Raw genomic sequence first — 20,915 nt, 5'->3', positions numbered from 1 at the left:
CTATATTGCCATATTGCTTTTCTCTAATTGAGCCATCAGCCATCTGCAGGAGTTTGTGGGTGTTGTGTGTTTTTCTTCAGCGCTGTATACACCTGTATCTACCTATATTGCCATATTGATCTTCTCTCATTGAGCCATCAGCCATCTGCAGTAGTTGGCGGGTGTTGTCTGTGTGCTTCAGCGCAGTATACACCTGTATCTACCTATATTGCTATATTGCTCTTCTCTAATTGAGCCATCAGCCATCTGCAGGAGTTCGTGGGTGTTGTCTGTGTGCCTTTAGCGCACTATACACCTGTATCTACCTATATTGCTGTTCTCTAATTGAGCCATCAGCCATCTGCAGGAGTTTGTGGGTGTTGTCTGTGTGCCCTCAGCGCAGTATACACCTGTATCTACCTATATTGCTCTTCTCTAATTAAGCCATCAGCAATCTGCAGGAGTTTGTGGGTTTTGTCTGTCTGCCTTCAGCGCAGTAAACACCTGTATCTACATATATAGCTATATTGCTCTTCTCTAATTGAGCCATCAGCCATCTGCAGGAGTTTGTGGGTGTTGTCTGTGTGCCTTCAGCGCAGTATACACCTATATCTACCTATATTGCTATATTGCTCTTCTCTTAATGAGCCATCAGCCATCTGCAGGAGTTTGTGGGTGTTGTCGTTTTGCCTTCAGCACAGTATACACCTGTATCTACCGATATTGCTATATTGCTCTTCTCTAATTGAGCCATCAGCCATCTGCAGGAGTTTGTGGGTGTTGTCTGTGTGCCTTCAGTGCACTATACACCTGTATCTACCTATATTGCTGTTCTCTAATTGAGCCTTCAGCCATCTGCAAGAGTTTGTGGGTGTTGTCTGTGTGCCTTCAGCGCAGTATACACCTGTATCTATCTATATTGCTCTTCTCTAATTGAGCCAGCAGCCATCTGCAGGAGTTTGTGGGTGTTGTCTGTGTTCCTTCAGCGCAGTTTACACCTGTATCTACCTATATTGTCATATTGCTCTTCTCTAATTGAGCCAGCAGCCATCTGCAGGAGTTTGTGGGTGTTGTCTGTGTGCCTTCAGCGCAGTATACACCTGTATCTACCTATATTGCCATAATGCTCTTCTCTAATTGAGTCGTCATCCATCTGCACGAGTTTGTGGGTGTTGTCTGTGTGCCTTCAGCGCACTATACACCTCTATCTACCTATATTGCAATATTGCTCTTCTCTAATTGAGCCATCAGCCATCTGCAGGAGTTTGTGGGTGTTGTGTGTGTTTCTTCAGCGCTGTATACACCTGTATCTACCTATATTGCCATATTGCTCTTCTCTAATTGAGCCATCAGCCATCTGCAGTAGTTTGCGGGTGTTGTCTGTGTGCTACAGCGCAGTATACACCTGTATCTACCTATATTGCTACATTGCTCTTCTCTAATTGAGCCATCAGCCATCTGCAGGAGTTTGTGGGTGTTGTCTGTGTGCCTTCTGCGCACTATACACCTGTATCTACCTATATTGCTGTTCTCTAATTGAGCCATCAGCCATCTGCAGGAGTTTGTGGGTGTTGTCTGTGTGCCCTCAGCGCAGTTTACACCTCTATCTACCTATATTGTCATATTGCTCTTCTCTAATTGAGCCATCAGCCATCTGCAGGAGTTTGTGGGTGTTGTCTGTGTGCCTTCACCGCAGTATACACCTGTATCTACCTATATTGCCATAATGCTCTTCTCTATTTGAGCCATCATTCATCTGCAGGAGTTTGTGGGTGTTTCTGTGTGCTTCAGAGCAGTATACACCTGTATCTACCTATATTGCTCTTCTCTAATTGAGCCAGCAGCCATCTGCAGGAGTTTGTGGGTGTTGTGTTTGTTTCTTCAGCGCAGTATACACCTATATCTACCTATCTTGCTATACTGCTCTTCTCTTAATGAGCCATCAGCCATCTGCAGGAGTTTGTGGGTGTTGTCGTTGTGCCTTCAGCGCAGTATACACCTGTATCTACCTATATTGCTATATTGCTCTTCTCTAATTGAGCCATCAGCCATCTGCAGGAGTTCGTGGGTGTTGTCTGTGTGCCTTCAGCGCACTATACACCTGTATCTACCAATATTGCTGTTCTCTAATTGAGCCATCAGCCATCTGCAAGAGTTTGTGGGTGTTGTCTGTGTTCCCTCAGCGCAGTTTACACCTGTATCTACCTATATTGTCATATTGCTCTTCTCTAATTGAGCCAGCAGCCATCTGCAGGAGTTTGTGGGTGTTGTCTGTGTGCCTTCAGCGCAGTATACACCTGTATCTACCTATATTGCCATAATGCTCTTCTCTAATTGAGTCGTCATCCATCTGCAGGAGTTTGTGGGTGTTGTCTGTGTGCCTTCAGCGCACTCTACACCTCTATCTACCTATATTGCAATATTGCTCTACTCTAATTGAGCCATCAGCCATCTGCAGGAGTTTGTGGGTGTTGTGTGTGTTTCTTCAGCGCTCTATACACCTGTATCTACCTATATTGCCATATTGCTCTTCTCTAATTGAGCCATCAGCCATCTGCAGTAGTTTGCGGGTGTTGTCTGTGTGCTTCAGCGCAGTATACACCTGTATCTACCTATATTGCTACATTGCTCTTCTCTAATTGAGCCATCAGCCATCTGCAGGAGTTTGTGGGTGTTGTCTGTGTGCCTTCAGCGCACTATACACCTGTATCTACCTATATTGCTGTTCTCTAATTGAGCCATCAGCCATCTGCAGGAGTTTGTGGGTGTTGTCTGTGTGCCCTCAGCGCAGTTTACACCTCTATCTACCTATATTGTCATATTGCTCTTCTCTAATTGAGCCATCTGCCATCTGCAGGAGTTTGTGGGTGTTGTCTGTGTGCCTTCACCGCAGTATACACCTGTATCTACCTATATTGCCATAATGCTCTTCTCTATTTGAGCCATCATTCATCTGCCGGAGTTTGTGGGTGTTGTCTGTGTGGTTCAGAGCAGTATACACCTGTATCTACCTATATTGCTCTTCTCTAACTGAGCCAGTAGCCATCTGCAGGAGTTTGTGGGTGTTGTCTTTGTGCCCTCAGCGCAGTTTACACCTGTATCTACCTATATTGCCATATTGCTCTTCTCTAATTGAGCCATCAGCCATCTGCAGGTGTTTGTGGGTGTTGTCTGTGTGCCTTCAGCGCACTATAGACCTCTATCTACCTATATTGCAACATTGCTCTTCTCTAATTGAGCCAGCAGCCATTTGCAGGAGTTTGTGGGTGTTGTCTGTGTTCCCTCAGCGCAGTTTACACCTGTATCTACCTATATTGTCATATTGCTCTTCTCTAATTGAGCCAGCAGCCATCTGCAGGAGTTTATGGGTGTTGTCTGTGTGCCTTCAGCGCACTATACACCTCTATCTACCTATATTGCAATATTGCTCTTCTCTAATTGAGCCATCAGCCATCTGCAGGAGTTTGTGGGTGTTGTGTGTGTTTCTTCAGTGCTGTATACACCTGTATCTACCTATATTGCCATATTGCTCTTCTCTAATTCAGCCATCAGCCATCTGCAGTAGTTTGTGGGTGTTGTCTGTGTGCCTTCAGCGCACTATACACCTGTATCTACCTATATTGCCATAATGCTCTTCTCTATTTGAGCCATCATTCATCTGCCGGAGTTTGTGGGTGTTGTCTGTGTGCTTCAGAGTAGTATACACCTGTATCTACCTATATTGCTCTTCTCTAATTGAGCCAGCAGCCATCTGTAGGAGTTTGTGGGTGTTGTCTTTGTGCCCTCAGCGCAGTTTACACCTGTATCTACCTATATTGCCATATTGCTCTTCTCTAATTGAGCCATCAGCCATCTGCAGGAGTTTGTGGGTGTTGTCTGTGTGCCTTTAGCGCAGTATACACCTATATCTACCTATCTTGCTATATTGCTCTTCTCTTAATGAGTCATCAGCCATCTGCAGGAGTTTGTGGGTGTTTTCATTGTGCCTTCAGCGCAGTATACACCTGTATCTACCTATATTGCTATATTGCTCTTCTCTAATTGAGCCATCAGCCATCTGCAGGAGTTTGTGGGTGTTGTCTGTTTGCCTTCAGCGCACTATACACCTGTATCTACCTATATTGCTGTTCTCTAATTGAGCCATCAGCCATCTGCAAGAGTTTGTGGGTGTTGTCTGTGTGCCTTCAGCGCAGTATACACCTATATCTACCTATTTTGTTCTTCTCTAATTGAGCCAGCAGCCATCTGCAGGTGTTTGTGGGTGTTGTCTGTGTGCCCTCAGCGCAGTTTACACCTGTATCTACCTATATTTCCATATTGCTCTTCTCTAATTGAGCCTTCAGCCATCTGCAGGAGTTTGTGGGTGTTGTCTGTGTGCCTTCAGCGCAGTATACACCTGTATCTACCTATATTGCTCTTCTCTAATTGAGCCAGCAGCCATCTGCAGGAGTTTGTGGGTGTTGTCTGTGTGCCTTCAGCGCAGTATACACCTATATCTACCTATATTGCTATATTGCTCTTTTCTTAATGAGCCATCAGCCATCTGCAGGAGTTTGTGGGTGTTGTCGTTGTGCCTTAAGCGCAGTATACACCTGTATCTACCTATATTGCTATATTGCTCTTCTCTAATTGAGCCATCAGCCATCTGCAGGAGTTTGTGGGTGTTGTCTGTGTGCCTTCAGCGCAGTATCCACCTGTATCCACCTATATTGCTCTTCTCTAATTGAGTCAGCAGCCATCTGCAGGAGTTTGTGGGTGTTGTCTGTGTGCCCTTAGCGCAGTTTACACCTGTATCTACCTATATTGCCATATTGCTCTTCTCTAATTGAGCCATCAGCCATCTGCAGGAGTTTGTGGGTGTTGTCTGTGTGCCTTCAGCGCAGTATACACCTATATCTACATATATTGCTCTTCTCTAATTGAGCCTTCAGCCATCTGCAGGAGTTTGTGGGTGTTGTCTGTGTGCCTTCAGCGCACTATAGACCTCTATCTACCTATATTGCAATATTGCTCTTCTCTAATTGAGCCATCAGCCATCTGCAGGAGTTTGTGGGTGTTGTGTGTGTTTCTTCAGCGCTGTATACACCTATATCTACCTATATTGCCATATTGCTCTTCTCTAATTGAGCCATCAGCCATCTGCAGTAGTTTGCGGGTGTGGTCTGTGTGCTTCAGCGCAGTATACACCTGTATCTACCTATATTGCTATATGGCTCTTCTCTAATTGAGCCATCAGCCATCTGCAGGAGTTTGTGGGTGTTGTCTGTGTGCCTTCAGCACACTATACACCTGTATCTACCTATATTGCTGTTCTCTAATTGAGCCAGCAGCCATCTGCAGGAGTTTGTGGGTTTTGTCTGTGTGCCCTCAGCTCAGTTTACACCTGTATCTACCTATATTGCCATATTGCTCTTCTCTAATTGAGCCATCAGCCATCTGCAGGAGTTTGTGCGTGTTGTCTGTGTGCCTTCAGCTCACTATAGACCTCTATCTACCTATATTGCAATATTGCTCTTCTATAATTGAGCCATCAGCCATCTGCAGGAGTTTGTGGGTGTTGTGTGTTTTTCTTCAGCGCTGTATACACCTGTATCTACCTATATTGCCATATTGCTCTTCTCTCATTGAGCCATCAGCCATCTGCAGTAGTTGGCGGGTGTTGTCTGTGTGCTTCAGCGCAGTATACATCTGTATCTACCTATATTGCTATATTGCTCTTCTCTTTATGAGCCATCAGCCATCTGCAGGAGTTTGTGGGTGTTGTCGTTGTGCCTTCAGCGCAGTATACACCTATACCTACATATATTGCTTTTCTCTAATTGAGCCTTCATCCATCTGCAGGAGTTTGCGGGTGTTGTCTGTGTGCCTTCAGCGCAGTATACACCTATACCTACATATATTGCTCTTCTCTAATTGAGCCTTCAGCCATCTGCAGGAGTTTGTGGGTGTTGTCTGTGTGCCTTCAGCGCACTATACACCTCTATCTACCTATTTTGCAATATTGCTCTTCTCTAATTGAGCCATCAGCCATTTGCAGGAGTTTGTGGGTGTTGTGTGTGTTTCTTCAGCGCTGTATACACCTGTATCTACCTATATTGCCATATTGCTCTTCTCTAATTGAGCCATCAGCCATCTGCTGTAGTTTGCGGGTGTTGTCTGTGTGCTTCAGCGCAGTATACACCTGTATCTACCTATATTGCTATATTGCTCTTCTCTAATTGAGCCATCAGCAATTTGCAGGAGTTTGTGGGTGTTGTCTGTGTGCCTTCAGCGCACTATACACCTGTATCTACCTATATTGCTTTTCTCTAATTGAGCCATCAGCCATCTGCAGGAGTTTGTGGGTGTTCTCTGTGTGCCTTCACCACAGTATACACCTGTATCTACCTATATTGCCATAATGCTCTTCTCTATTTGAGCCATCATTCATCTGCCGGAGTTTGTGGGTGTTGTCTGTGTGCTTCAGAGCAGTATACACCTGTATCTACCTATATTGCTCTTCTCTAATTGAGCCATCAGCCATCTGCAGGAGTTTGTGGGTGTTGTCTGTGTGCCTTCAGCGCAGTATACATCTGTATCTACCTATATTGCTCTTCTCTAATTGAGCCAGCAGCCATCTGCAGGAGTTTGTGGGTGTTGTCTGTGTGCCCTCAGCGCAGTTTACACCTGTATCTACCTATATTGCCATATTGCTTTTCTCTAATTGAGCCATCAGCCATCTGCAGGAGTTTGTGGGTGTTGTCTGTGTGCCTTCAGCGCACTATAGACCTCTATCTACCTATATTGCAATATTGCTCTTCTCTAATTGAGCCATCAGCCATCTGCATGAGTTTGTGGGTGTTGTGTGTGTTTCTTCAGCGCTGTATACACCTGTATCTACCTATATTGCCATATTGCTCTTCTCTAATTGAGCCATCAGCCATCTGCAGTAGTTTGCGGGTGTTGTCTGTGTGCTTCAGCACAGTATACACCTGTATCTACCTATATTGCTATATTGCTCTTCTCTAATTGAGCCATCAGCCATCTGCAGGAGTTTGTGGGTGTTGTCTGTGTGCCTTCAGCGCACTATACACCTGTATCTACCTATATTGCTGTTCTCTAATTGAGCCATCAGCCATCTGCAGGAGTTTGTGGGTGTTGTCTGTGTGCCTTCACCGCAGTATACACCTGTATCTACCTATATTGCCATAAAGCTCTTCTCTATTTGAGCCATCATTCATCTGCCGGAGTTTGTGGGTGTTGTCTGTGTGCTTCAGAGCAGTATACACCTGTATCTACTGATAAGTACAGCCTTAAAATAAAAGACGTCTACGAAGTTTGCATTCGGTCTGATTGTATGTTTACTCAGAAAATCTCCATACAGAGGATCACGAAAAGTGATGATGATTACATGCGCAACACAGCTTTTATAAGAAACAATAACATTGCAGTCTATGACTGGCAAAAAAACAGAATAGAGACTACGTAATACATTCCAGGATAATCTATTTCATATATCAAATGGTCATTTTGGCGCTAACAGAATAACACAATAACAAATTTAAAGGTCATTCTGACAATTTGGCAATTTAGATATTAATTAATAATGGAAAAGTACTGGAAATCTTCACAATAACATTTGGAAACAACATTTCTTGGAATAGTATGTTATCATGTCACTTGGCAGGATAGAAAGACAAAAGTGAATAACAGGATATGTGTTGCAATATCAGAAGTACCCAAGAATTAAGAAACATTATATAAAGAAATACTTTTGTATATTGAAGGGGAACTCTAGATTATATACAGATATGTGTTGCATATGTCTTCATATCTTGACATCCCTCCTATGTTTATAATTCGTTAGGTACTTTCTTTCTTTAGACCTCCTCTATATCTCTGGGTTGACCTTCAGGTATACGGGCCACCATTTCATGAGCGACTCTGACTCTTGACCTTCGGGGCTCAAAAGAACCAAGCTTTCCAAATAGCGCTACAAGAAGTGGTAGCCATTTTCAAACAACACTTGAATAACATAGGTGCACATTTGATTATAAGGATTATAAGTACTTATAAGTACTATGATACCAACAATATAAAGAATACCATGTAATATACCAGCAAACCAACCTCCAATGCCTGAAAACCAGTTGGCAGGATTAAGCCAGGAAGTCCAGCTTTCCCAGCTTCCTTCAACCCAAGCAGTTTCAGTATGCTCTTTCCGAAAATTGAGCTTAAGCTGCTGTACCTGTTCTACATGTGATATGATAGCATCTTCTGCTTTAGTATCATTTCCAATGTAGTTACAACAGCCTGTTCCCACTATGGTGCATATTCCTCCTTGGCTTGCTGTAAGATAATCCAGCACCAGCCGGTGCTGCAAAATCTCTTTTTTAACCATTTTTAGTTCGGTGGCAATCATCACAAAGTTCCTATCATACAATGCTGTAATATTATCGATCAAATCAGCTAAATCAATGATAAAACTGAATGCCTTTTTAATACAACATCTATTTACCCATGGTATGGAGAATATTGGCTTTATCTCCCTGTCATGGGACTCTACATTAGTATCAAAATCACTAGTATAAGTGTTATTAGTATTTTCCTCAACATTAACTAGGGGTATCTCCATGTTAGTCTCAATGTTAGTCTCTATGTTAGTCTCAATGTTAGTCTCACCCTCCTTGTTCATATCAGGATCTTTAACCTCATCATGATTCTCTTCCTCCCTCCCAGGGTCTGACTGAGAATCTAAATCTCTTTTTAAAAGATGTATGGGGATTTTCCGGATTTGGGACTCCTTAAACTCATTGTTACTCATATACCAAGTGGCAGGTATTACTCTCCCAAAATAACAAACCCCCATAGAATTCAAAGGGATCCAATTATACGCTTTCTTCCCACATATAAAGTAATAACCTGGGGGAGCTGCACAAGCCTTCTTGAAATTATACCCCTGCAAACACATTAATAACTTCATATTGTTTTGCCTGGAATGTTGTCGATGCGTGTAGTCATGTAGTTCCTGATATCGATCCGTGCTCCATGCGGTATCCTTACCATCAAACCAATATTTGATCTCAGCATTGTCCATACTGTTAGAGTTCCCAATAGGTCTGGTAGTACTTTGAAAACCTTGAGTAAGCAGCTCAGATGAATATTCTCGAGTAAAGTTTATGCAGACAGAGGGGATTGTCATTGGAGCATTAGTGAACAACAGGAGTGAAACAACTCTGTAAACCATAGTTCTGCTTACATCTTCAAAGTGTGCACTGTTCTCTATTTCAGCCAATGTGCTGGGAACACCTAATAAGGGTATAGTCTTATGTGATATAGGTGCATGTGTGCATATCCAGCAATTGGAAATGTTCAGTTTCTTTGCTGCCTGTAGGTGCATGGACACAAAGGAGTTATGAAAGGGTTCACCCAATTTAACATGATACTCATGAGTGTCTCTTCTTGCTCTTTGATTGGGATTATGGCTCTCTTCAGGTTGCAATTTCTCACTTGTGACAGTGGCATTGAAAAGGTAGGTGTCATGTATCTTACCCTTTTCTTTATGGTATGTCCATTCGAATGCCATGACTGTAATCCACACCACCACTCCACCACAGAGGATAACACTCCATAACGCCACATTCGGTCTAGGCCCCAGGAGATTCATTCTGGAGTCTTCTGGCTCTGGCACTTGTAATTGGCGGTGATGACCTAGAAGGCAAGGGTAAAGAAGAATACCTGCTAACAGCAGAATGATCTGTATGTTCCATTGGACCTATAGTCTTTTTACAATGGGAACCATGAACCCAGTACTTGTAGTCTTTCAGCTTCACTGCAGTTGGAGATACAAGAATGATCTGAAACGGACCTTTCCACCTAGAAAACAAAGTGGTCCGGGGTATTCGATTCTTGATGTACATGTGTTCCTTCACTTGTATCCACTGGTTGTCCTGCTTTGGTTCTGGAAAAGGTATCAGAAAACACATTTGCCAATTTGCGTAAATAGTCTATCATGGCATCTTGACCTTTTAGCAAAGTCACTGTCTCTGGTGGCACAAGGGTTGCAGGAAGTCTCTTAGGCGGTCGCCCAAATAATATATCAAAGGGTGATAGTCCATGCTTCTCCTTAGGGGTGGTCCTAATGGTAGCTAAGGCTATTGGCAGTGCTTCTACACATGTGCTTTTCCCATTAACAGTTATCTTGGCCAGATACCCCTTTAAAGTTTGATTGCTGCACTCCACCATCCCGCTAGCTTGTGGCCTATATGGGGTGTGCGGCTGCTGTATTATCCCCAGAATATTCACCACTTCTGCCATTAACTTGCTATCAAAGTGTGTACCTCTATCTGAGGAGAAAACAGCCCCTATACCAAATATTGGGATTAACTTTCTAATGAGACATTTTACTACTGTTCGGGCATTACTCCTGGAACATGCAAACTAAAAGATACTTTAGCCGACCACAAGGGGGCATATCTGAGAAGTCAATCTGCACAATTTGAAACGGCTCCTCAGTATGTGGAATATGCTTCATATGAGTGGGCACTGATTTTGCAATGTTATACATTTGACATATTGCACATTCATTAATCTATTTAGCAGCATATGTATGAAAGCCTGGAGCCCACCAGTGTTTGTTCGCTACCCAACACATCCCTCCTGTTTGAGAAATGGCAAGGCCCATGGCTCAAAGCAAACAAATAAATAAACAGAGTTGGAGGAGCAACCATTTTTCCCTTCATAGTCCACAGGCCATCCTCATCACAAACAGCCCCTTTGGAGCACCAGGATGGTCTGTGAGGTAAGTTTTCCTGTAAGGCAGACAAAAATGTGTAAATCAACAGGTAAATCAGTCAGAAACAACATAGGCATGACACTGGATGGCTATTTGTAGACTGCTCCTTTAGCATATTCATTGGCTTGTTACACAAAATAGGTACTAAGGTTTACTATAGTCAGGTAGCCTAAAATTTGGGGTTGTCAGTAAAATTTCTTTCATTTCTTTCTTCACTGCTGGGGTTAATTTATCCTCGATAAACTTATAACTACCCTTTGTATGTCGCTTTAATAATTCTTGTAAGAGACCTAATACTATTGGAGGATTGAGTCTCCTTCACCCAGTAAAATTTTCATTTTTTATTTATTTATTATCTATTCTTAATCACCGGGTAGCTTCAATTCTTGGTACTGACAGGGCTAAATCCCCATGACTTTTCACCGTGGCCACTTTCATATAGTCTGGTGAGAATTTCCAGTAATCCAGACTGCTGGATTCATAAGCCCCTTGTGGGCTTCTTGTAATCCTTCCTGTTTAGGGTTAATAAAGTTCTGGCATAAGGAGCAAATTTAACATCTCCCTTTGCTTCAAGTATGTTTTACTCCCATCCCTTTAGGCATTAAAACTATAGTTACTATTATATTTTCTCTGTCTAGCAGACTGCTAGGGGAGTATGGCAATACACCAACTCTTACCTATAGAGGTTCAGTGACGTTGGCAGTAATTACATCATTACTTATCTTAACCAAGAAAATACCTGCTGATTTGAAGTAGGAAAATTGGCATCACATATATTTAACAAAGTCTTTTTTGTCTTTCTCGTTTAATTTGAAGAATTACAACCTGCACTTCAATACTTTCCATATGCAGTGCTGTTTTCTAGTGCATAAGGCTACTTTTTCCATTCTTTAACTTCCTATAACAATCCTCCCATGAAACTGTTAACCAGTCTTTACACTTTCTTTTAATTCTCCTTAAATTCTTATTGCCGAGTCAGAAACTGTAGTAGCAGGCGTATGGTCTGACCGCACTGTTCCCTCACTGACACAGAGCCTGTTGACCCCTCCCTTTCAGGAAATCCTAAGCACAGCTGCAATTTGCTAGCTGTCCCGTTCACACCGATAGGGAGAGATTAACCCATTTGCTAACTCATCACTTACTTTTCTCTAACATTTTATTGTTCACAAGCACCCTTATTCTTTGCAAATACGTTCCATACATCCACATACTTTTCAGGCACCACACAGTCAATCAAGATCCACATATCTGTGTATGTGGCTTGTTGAGTCCTTTCCATCCACATCATTTTCCCATACCATTTCTTAGGACATTTTTCCATATTGGGCAGTTCTGCTACTATAGCTCTTATTTCACTAGGCTTCCACGAGACATAAACCTGAGCCATATTAGCTACATATTGATCTCCCACTACCCCTCCTGGCAGGGCTACTTCCCTTAGGGGCATCTGCTCTAGCGGCTTTTCCTTTAATAGAGATCTAAGTAACTCTCTTGTCTCTCTTTTTTCTTTCTGGAGTATTCAGTACCCCCAGAGTTTTCTGTTTTGCTGCCTTTTGCCTTGTAGTTACTGGGCTATATTTTTGATTTATCTGTCTTAGGGGGCTATGTGATTGATCTACCTTTGTGAATTTCGCTAAAGCATTTGGCCTTGATGAAGTATACTGCCAAATTTGTCCATCTTTATCAAATATTACCCCCTCACTTCTTTCTAATGAAGATCCCAAACTACTCCTTCGCTGTGAAGTCCCTTGGGCTCCCTCTAGCCTTCGACTCCTTCCCTCCTGTGAGAAGCTGGAAACAGCTTGCTGCTGCTGAGGGGTAACCTGAAAAGGCGAATGGGAAGCACTTTGTTCTCCCGTGTCTTCTTCCCTTTCCTCTACAGGACCAACTTCACCTATAGGGGCAGACGCTGCTCTAGATGCTACTGCTAAATCCCTTCTTGCGGACTCATACGGGGATGCCCAAGCATTGGGAAGCTCCTCTTCATCTTCCAGATGCAGAGCAGTTTTTTTTTCAGTACACATCTTATAAGGGGGTGGTTTTAAATTCTTTCGGGACTCTTCTTCCCAAGCAGCCAAACATTCAATCCCCGCACAATCAGACATTTTGAAGAGTAAATTAAATAACGCATCAATTGTTGGGGTGTCAAGTGCACCTTGTGGAGGCCACCATTTCGATGGGTCCTCTTTGTATTCTTTTTTTTTGTAATTTTACACCATTTTACATGATGCTTTAAAGCAGGGGTCTCAAACTTGCGGCCCTCTAGCTGTTGTGAAACTACAAGTCCCATGAGGCATTGCAAGGCTGACAGTTACAAGCATTACTCCAACAGGCAGAGGCATGATGGGACTTGTAGTTTCACAACAGCTGGAGGGCCATCAGTTTGAGACCCCTGCTTTAAAGCATCCGGCTCTCCACTTACCATCATCTTGATGATAGGAGCGCTTGGATGCAACTTTGCTACATTTAACCCTGTTTTCTTTGCTATTCTTAATAATTTCTTTGCCCTTTCTTTTGTTAACCCAAAAGTATTCATTACCGGTAAAATATTTTTCTCAAGCAAATTTCCCATTTTCTTTATATTTTATGTTTTTCCTGTTACTCTTTTCAGAAATGACAACAGTTCAGAGCTCCGGGACTGAGAGCTCTACTTTTTACTTCTTACGGCTGTGTACCAGCAGCCCAGTACATATATTGAGATATCTCACTTCGTTCTACTCTCAGAAGGACGTCTCCTTTCTGAGTGGTAATAGGCTAGTCTGTCTCAACTCCCTATTCCAGAGAACATACAGCAGGTCATTCACCCATTTGTGGCTATCCGCTGAAGGCAAACCTATCCGCCTTAGGACCACAAACGTTTCTCAAAAAATCACACAAAAAATTCAACATTCACCACCTTCTATTCACTTATAGAAATTGTGGTACCTGCATTTTACACATCCCTTAATAACACAACTATATACATTGTCATTTCTGAGAGTAAGAAGTACATACTTTTGCATGCATCAGCTATAATTGGTACCATTATTTTTCTCAGTAATCATACATAGACAGAATGCATTGAAATCAAAAAGGAACGTGTTACCTTCTGTATTCCACAAGCCCCACCCGGCTCCTCAAAACCGCACAGAAAGACAGTACTTTATAATAATGAGAAATAAAAATTTTCTCACCTGAGGCCTCTTTGTTGTCCCTCCTGTTGAGGGTTGAGAGCCGGTGGTGGGGATGCAGATAAGAAGAACGTCCGAGGGTCACCAAATGATAAGTACAGCCTTAAAATAAAAGACGTCTACGAAGTTTGCATTCGGTCTGATTGTATGTTTACTCAGAAAATCTCCATACAGAGGATCACGAAAAGTGATGATGATTACATGCGCAACACAGCTTTTATAAGAAACAATAACATTGCAGTCTATGACTGGCAAAAAACCAGAATAGAGACTACGTAATACATTCCAGGATAATCTATTTCATATGTCAAATGGTCATTTTGGCGCTAACAGAATAACACAATAACAAATTTAAAGGTCATTCTGACAATTTGGCAATTTAGATATTAATTAATAATGGAAAAGTACTGGAAATCTTCACAATAACATTTGGAAACAACATTTCTGGGAATAGTATGTTATCATGTCACTTGGCAGGATAGAAAGACAAAAGTGAATAACAGGATATGTGTTGCAATATCAGAAGTACCCAAGAATTAAGAAACATTATATAAAGAAATACTTTTGTATATTGAAGGGGAACTCTAGATTATATACAGATATGTGTTGCATATGTCTTCATATCTTGACACTACCTATATTGCTCTTCTCTAATTGAGCCAGCAGCCATCTGCAGGAGTTTGTGGGTGTTGTCTTTGTGCCCTTAGCGCAGTTTACACCTGTATCTACCTATATTGCCATATTGCTCTTCTCTAATTGAGCCATCAGCCATCTGCAGGTGTTTGTGGGTGTTGTCTGTGTGCCTTCAGCGCACTATAGACCTCTATCTACCTATATTGCAATATTGCTCTTCTCTAATTGAGCCTTCAGCCATCTGCAGGAGTTTGTGGGTGTTGTCTGTGTGCCTTCAGCGCACTATAGACCTCTATCTACCTATGTTGCAATATTGCTCTTCTCTAATTGAGCCATCAGCCATCTGCAGGAGTTTGTGGGTGTTGTCGTTGTGCCTTCAGCGCAGTATACACCTGTATCTACCTATATTGCTATATTGGTCTTCTCTAATTGAGCCATCAGCCATCTGCAGGAGTTTGTGGGTGTTGTCTGTGTGCCTTCAGCGCACTATACACCTGTATCTACCTATATTGCTGTTCTCTAATTGAGCCATCAGCCATCTGCAAGAGTTTGTGGGTGTTGTCTGTGTGCCTTCAGCGCAGTATACACCTATATCTACCTATATTGTTCTTCTCTAATTGAGCCAGCAGCCATCTGCAGGATTTTGTGGGTGTTGTCTGTGTGCCCTCAGCGCAGTTTACACCTGTATCTACCTATATTGCCATATTGCTCTTCTCTAATTGAGCCATCAGCTATCTGCAGGAGTTTGTGGGTGTTGTCTGTGTGCCTTCAGCGCAGTATATACCTATATCTACCTATATTGCTCTTCTCTAATTGAGCCAGCAGCCATCTGCAGGAGTTTGTGGGTGTTGTCTGTGTTCCCTCAGCGCAGTTTACACCTGTATCTACCTATATTGTCATATTGCTCTTCTCTAATTGAGCCAGCAGCCATCTGCAGGAGTTTGTGGGTGTTGTCTGTGTGCCTTCAGCGCAGTATACACCTGTATCTACCTATATTGCCATAATGCTCTTCTCTAATTGAGCCTTCAGCCATCTGCAGGAGTTTGTGGGTGTTGTCTGTGTGCCTTCAGCGCACTATACACCTCTATCTACCTATATTGCAATATTGCTCTTCTCTATTTGAGCCATCAGCCATCTGCAGGAGTTTGTGGGTGTTGTGTGTGTGCCTTCAGCTCACTATAGACCTCTATCTACCTACATTGCAATATTGCTCTTCTCTAATTGAGCCATCAGCCATCTGCAGGAGTTTGTAGGTGTTGTGTGTTTTTCTTCAGCGCTGTATACACCTGTATCTACAAAAATTGCCATATTGCTCTTCTCTCATTGAGCCATCAGCCATCTGCAGTAGTTGGCGGGTGTTGTCTGTGTGCTTCAGCGCAGTATACATCTGTATCTACCTATATTGCTATATTGCTCTTCTCTAATTGAGCCATCAGCCATCTGCAGGAGTTTGTGGGTGTTGTCTGTGTGCCTTCAGCGCACTATAGACCTCTATCTACCTATATTGCAATATTGCTCTTCTCTAATTGAGCCATCAGCCATCTGCAGGAGTTTGTGGGTGTTGTGTGTTTTTCTTCAGCGCTGTATACACCTGTATCTACCTATATTGCCATATTGCTCTTCTCTAATTGAGCCATCAGCCATCTGCAGTAGTTTGCGGGTGTGTTCTGTGTGCTTCAGCGCAGTATACACCTGTATCTACCTATATTGCTTTATTGCTCTTCTCTAATTGAGCCATCAGCCATCTGCAGGAGTTTGTGGGTGTTGTCTGTGTGCCTTCAGCGCACTATACACCTGTATCTACCTATGTTGCTGTTCTCTAATTGAGCCATCAGCCATCTGCAGGAGTTTGTGGGTGTTGTCTGTGTGCCCTCAGCGCAGTATACACCTGTATCTACCTATATTGCTCTTCTCTAATTAAGCCATCAGCAATCTGCAGGAGTTTGTGGGTTTTGTCTGTGTGCCTTCAGCGCAGTAAACACCTGTATCTACCTATATTGCTATATTGCTCTTCTCTAATTTAGCCATCAGCCATCTGCAGGAGTTTGTGGGTGTTGTCTGTGTGCCTTCAGCGCAGTATACACCTATATCTACCTATATTGCTATATTGCTCTTCTCTTAATGAGCCATCAGCCATCTGCAGGAGTTTGTGGGTGTTGTCATTGTGCCTTCAGCGCAGTATACACCTATACCTACATATATTGCTCTTCTCTAATTGAGCCTTCATCCATCTGCAGGAGTTTGCGGGTGTTGTCTGTGTGCCTTCAGCGCAGTATACACCTATACCTACATATATTGCTCTTCTCTAATTGAGCCATCAGCCATCTGCAGGAGTTTGTGGGTGTTGTCTGTGTGCCTTCAGCGCACTATAGACCTCTATCTACCTATATTGCAATATTGCTCTTCTCTAATTGAGCCATCAGCCATCTGCAGGAGTTTGTGGGTGTTGTGTGTGTTTCTTCAGCGCTGTATACACCTGTATCTACCTATATTGCCATATTGCTCTTCTCTAATTGAGCCATCAGCCATCTGCAGTAGTTTGCGGGTGTTGTCTGTGTGCTTCAGCGCAGTATACACCTGTATCTACCTATATTGCTATATTGCTCTTCTCTAATTGAGCCATCAGCCATCTGCAGGAGTTTGTGGGTGTTGTCTGTGTGCCTTCAGCGCACTATACACCTGTATCTACCTATATTGCTGTTCTCAAATTGAGCCATCAGCCATCTGCAGGAGTTTGTGGGTGTTGTCTGTGTGCCTTCACTGCAGTATACACCTGTATCTACCTATATTGCCATAATGCTCTTCTCTATTTGAGCCATCATTCATCTGCTGGAGTTTGTGGGTGTTGTCTGTGTGCTTCAGAGCAGTATACACCTGTATCTACCTATATTGCTCTTCTCTAATTGAGCCAGCAGCCATCTGCAGGAGTTTGTGGGTGTTGTCTTTGGGCCCTCAGCGCAGTTTACACCTGTATCTACCTATATTGCCATATTGCTCTTCTCTAATTGAGCCATCAGCCATCTGCAGGTGTTTGTGGGTGTTGTCTGTGTGCCTTCAGCGCACTATAGACCTCTATCTACCTATATTGCAATATTGCTCTTCTCTAATTGAGCCTTCAGCCATCTGCAGAAGTTTGTGGGTGTTGTCTGTGTGCCTTCAGCGCACTATAGACCTCTATTTACCTATATTGCAATATTGCTCTTCTCTAATTGAGCCATCAGCCATCTGCAGGAGTTTGTGGGTGTTGTTGTTGTGCCTTCAGCGCAGTATACACCTGTATCTACCTATATTGCTATATTGCTCTTCTCTAATTGAGCCATCAGCCATCTGCAGGAGTTTGTGGGTGTTGTCTGTGTGCCTTCAGCGCACTATACACCTGTATCTACCTATATTGCTGTTCTCTAATTGAGCCATCAGCCATCTGCAAGAGTTTGTGGGTGTTGTCTGTGTGCCTTCAGCGCAGTATACACCTATATCTACCTATATTGTTCTTCTCTAATTGAGCCAGCAGCCATCTGCAGGATTTTGTGGGTGTTGTCTGTGTGCCCTCAGCGCAGTTTACACCTGTATCTACCTATATTGCCATATTGCTCTTCTCTAATTGAGCCATCAGCCATCTGCAGGAGTTTGTGGGTGTTGTCTGTGTGCCTTCAGCGCAGTATATACCTATATCTACCTATATTGCTCTTCTCTAATTGAGCCAGCAGCCATCTGCAGGAGTTTGTGGGTGTTGTCTGTGTTCCCTCAGCGCAGTTTACACCTGTATCTACCAATATTGTCATATTGCTCTTCTCTAATTGAGCCAGCAGCCATCTGCAGGAGTTTGTGGCTGTTGTCTGTGTGCCTTCAGCGCACTATACACCTCTATCTACCTATATTGCAATATTGCTCTTCTCTATTTGAGCCATCAGCCATCTGCATGAGTTTGTGGGTGTTGTGTGTTTTTCTTCAGCGCTGTATACACCTGTATCTACAAAAATTGCCATATTGCTCTTCTCTCATTGAGCCATCAGCCATCTGCAGTAGTTGGCGGGTGCTGTCTGTGTGCTTCAGCGCAGTATACATCTGTATCTACCTATATTGCTATATTGCTCTTCTCTAATTGAGCCATCAGCCATCTGCAGGAGTTTGTGGGTGTTGTCTGTGTGCCTTCAGCGCACTATAGACCTCTATCTACCTATATTGCAATATTGCTCTTCTCTAATTGAGCCATCAGCCATCTGCAGGAGTTTGTGGGTGTTGTGTGTTTTTCTTCAGCGCTGTATACACCTGTATCTACCTATATTGCCATATTGCTCTTCTCTAATTGAGCCATCAGCCATCTGCAGGAGTTTGTGGGTGTTGTGTGTTTTTCTTCAGCGCTGTATACACCTGTATCTACCTATATTGCCATATTGCTCTTCTCTAATTGAGCCATCAGCCATCTGCAGTAGTTTGCGGGTGTGGTCTGTGTGCTTCAGCGCAGTATACACCTGTATCTACCTATATTGCTTTATTGCTCTTCTCTAATTGAGCCATCAGCCATCTGCAGGAGTTTGTGGGTGTTGTCTGTGTGCCTTCAGCGCACTATACACCTGTATCTACCTATGTTGCTGTTCTCTAATTGAGCCATCAGCCATCTGCAGGAGTTTGTGGGTGTTGTCTGTGTGCCCTCAGCGCAGTATACACCTGTATCTACCTATATTGCTCTTCTCTAATTAAGCCATCAGCAATCTGCAGGAGTTTGTGGGTTTTGTCTGTGTGCCTTCAGCGCAGTAAACACCTGTATCTACCTATATTGCTATATTGCTCTTCTCTAATTGAGCCATCAGCCATCTGCAGGAGTTTGTGGGTGTTGTCTGTGTGCCTTCAGCGCAGTATACACCTATATCTACCTATATTGCTATATTGCTCTTCTCTTAATGAGCCATCAGCCATCTGCAGGAGTTTGTGGGTGTTGTCGTTGTGCCTTCAGCGCAGTATACACCTATACCTACATATATTGCTCTTCTCTAATTGAGCCTTCATCCATCTGCAGGAGTTTGCGGGTGTTGTCTGTGTGCCTTCAGCGCAGTATACACCTATACCTACATATATTGCTCTTCTCTAATTGAGCCTTCAGCCATCTGCAGGAGTTTGTGGGTGTTGTCTGTGTGCCTTCAGCGCACTATACACCTCTATCTACCTATATTGCAATATTGCTCTTCTCTAATTGAGCCATCAGCCATCTGCAGGAGTTTGTGGGTGTTGTGTGTGTTTCTTCAGCACTGTATACACCTGTATCTACCTATATTGCCATATTGCTCTTCTCTAATTGAGCCATCAGCCATCTGCAGAATTTTGCGGGTGTTGTCTGTGTGCTTCAGAGCAGTATACACCTGTATCTACCAATATTGTTATATTGCTTTTCTCTAATTGAGCCATCAGCCATCTGCAGGAGTTTGTGGGTGTTGTCTGTGTGCCTTCAGCGCACTATACACCTGTATCTACCTATATTGCTGTTCTCTAATTGAGCCATCAGCCATCTGCAAGAGTTTGTGGGTGTTGTCTGTGTGCCTTCAGCGCAGTATACACCTGTATCTACCTATATTGCTCTTCTCTAATTAAGCCATCAGCAATCTGCAGGAGTTTGTGGGTTTTGTCTGTGTGCCTTCAGCGCAGTAAACACCTGTATCTACCTATATTGCTATATTGCTCTTCTCTAATTTAGCCATCAGCCATCTGCAGGTGTTTGTGGGTGTTGTCTGTGTGCCTTCAGCGCACTATAGACCTCTATCTACCTATATTGCAATATTGCTCTTCTCTAATTGAGCCTTCAGCCATCTGCAGAAGTTTGTGGGTGTTGTCTGTGTGCCTTCAGCGCACTATAGACCTCTATTTACCTATATTGCAATATTGCTCTTCTCTAATTGAGCCATCAGCCATCTGCAGGAGTTTGTGGGTGTTGTTGTTGTGCCTTCAGCGCAGTATACACCTGTATCTACCTATATTGCTATATTGCTCTTCTCTAATTGAGCCATCAGCCATCTGCAGGAGTTTGTGGGTGTTGTCTGTGTGCCTTCAGCGCACTATACACCTGTATCTACCTATATTGCTGTTCTCTAATTGAGCCATCAGCCATCTGCAAGAGTTTGTGGGTGTTGTCTGTGTGCCTTCAGCGCAGTATACACCTATATCTACCTATATTGTTCTTCTCTAATTGAGCCAGCAGCCATCTGCAGGATTTTGTGGGTGTTGTCTGTGTGCCCTCAGCGCAGTTTACACCTGTATCTACCTATATTGCCATATTGCTCTTCTCTAATTGAGCCATCAGCCATCTGCAGGAGTTTGTGGGTGTTGTCTGTGTGCCTTCAGCGCAGTATATACCTATATCTACCTAT

The 20,915-nt window shown here is 43.1% G+C and overlaps 1 protein-coding gene across 2 annotated transcripts; it reads right to left on the bottom strand.

Moving 5' to 3' along the window:
* Window positions 1-7,301: 7,301 nt before the first annotated feature.
* LOC143933783 (uncharacterized) lies at window positions 7,302-14,131 on the bottom strand. 2 transcript variants are annotated; one of them, XM_077456813.1, is made up of 2 exons: window positions 13,927-14,131; window positions 7,302-10,769 (listed from the first exon to the last, which is right to left on the bottom strand). In XM_077456813.1, exon 2 carries the CDS (start codon window positions 9,623-9,625, stop codon window positions 7,952-7,954), a length of 1,674 nt encoding a protein of 557 aa, XP_077312939.1. In that variant the 5' UTR covers window positions 9,626-10,769; window positions 13,927-14,131; the 3' UTR covers window positions 7,302-7,951. The 2 variants fall into 2 exon arrangements, with proteins under 2 accessions (XP_077312939.1, XP_077312947.1); XM_077456821.1 differs by having other exon boundaries at window positions 7,302-9,919.
* Window positions 14,132-20,915: the final 6,784 nt, after the last annotated feature.

Source organism: Lithobates pipiens, unplaced genomic scaffold, assembly GCF_037356315.1.
Source record: "Lithobates pipiens isolate NorthernLeopardFrog02 unplaced genomic scaffold, aLitPip1_a1.2 Scaffold_10, whole genome shotgun sequence".
NCBI classification, from domain to species: Eukaryota; Metazoa; Chordata; class Amphibia; order Anura; family Ranidae; genus Lithobates; species Lithobates pipiens.
Note: the sequence above shows the minus strand (reverse complement) of the source record. Positions and strands in the feature narration are given on the sequence as shown.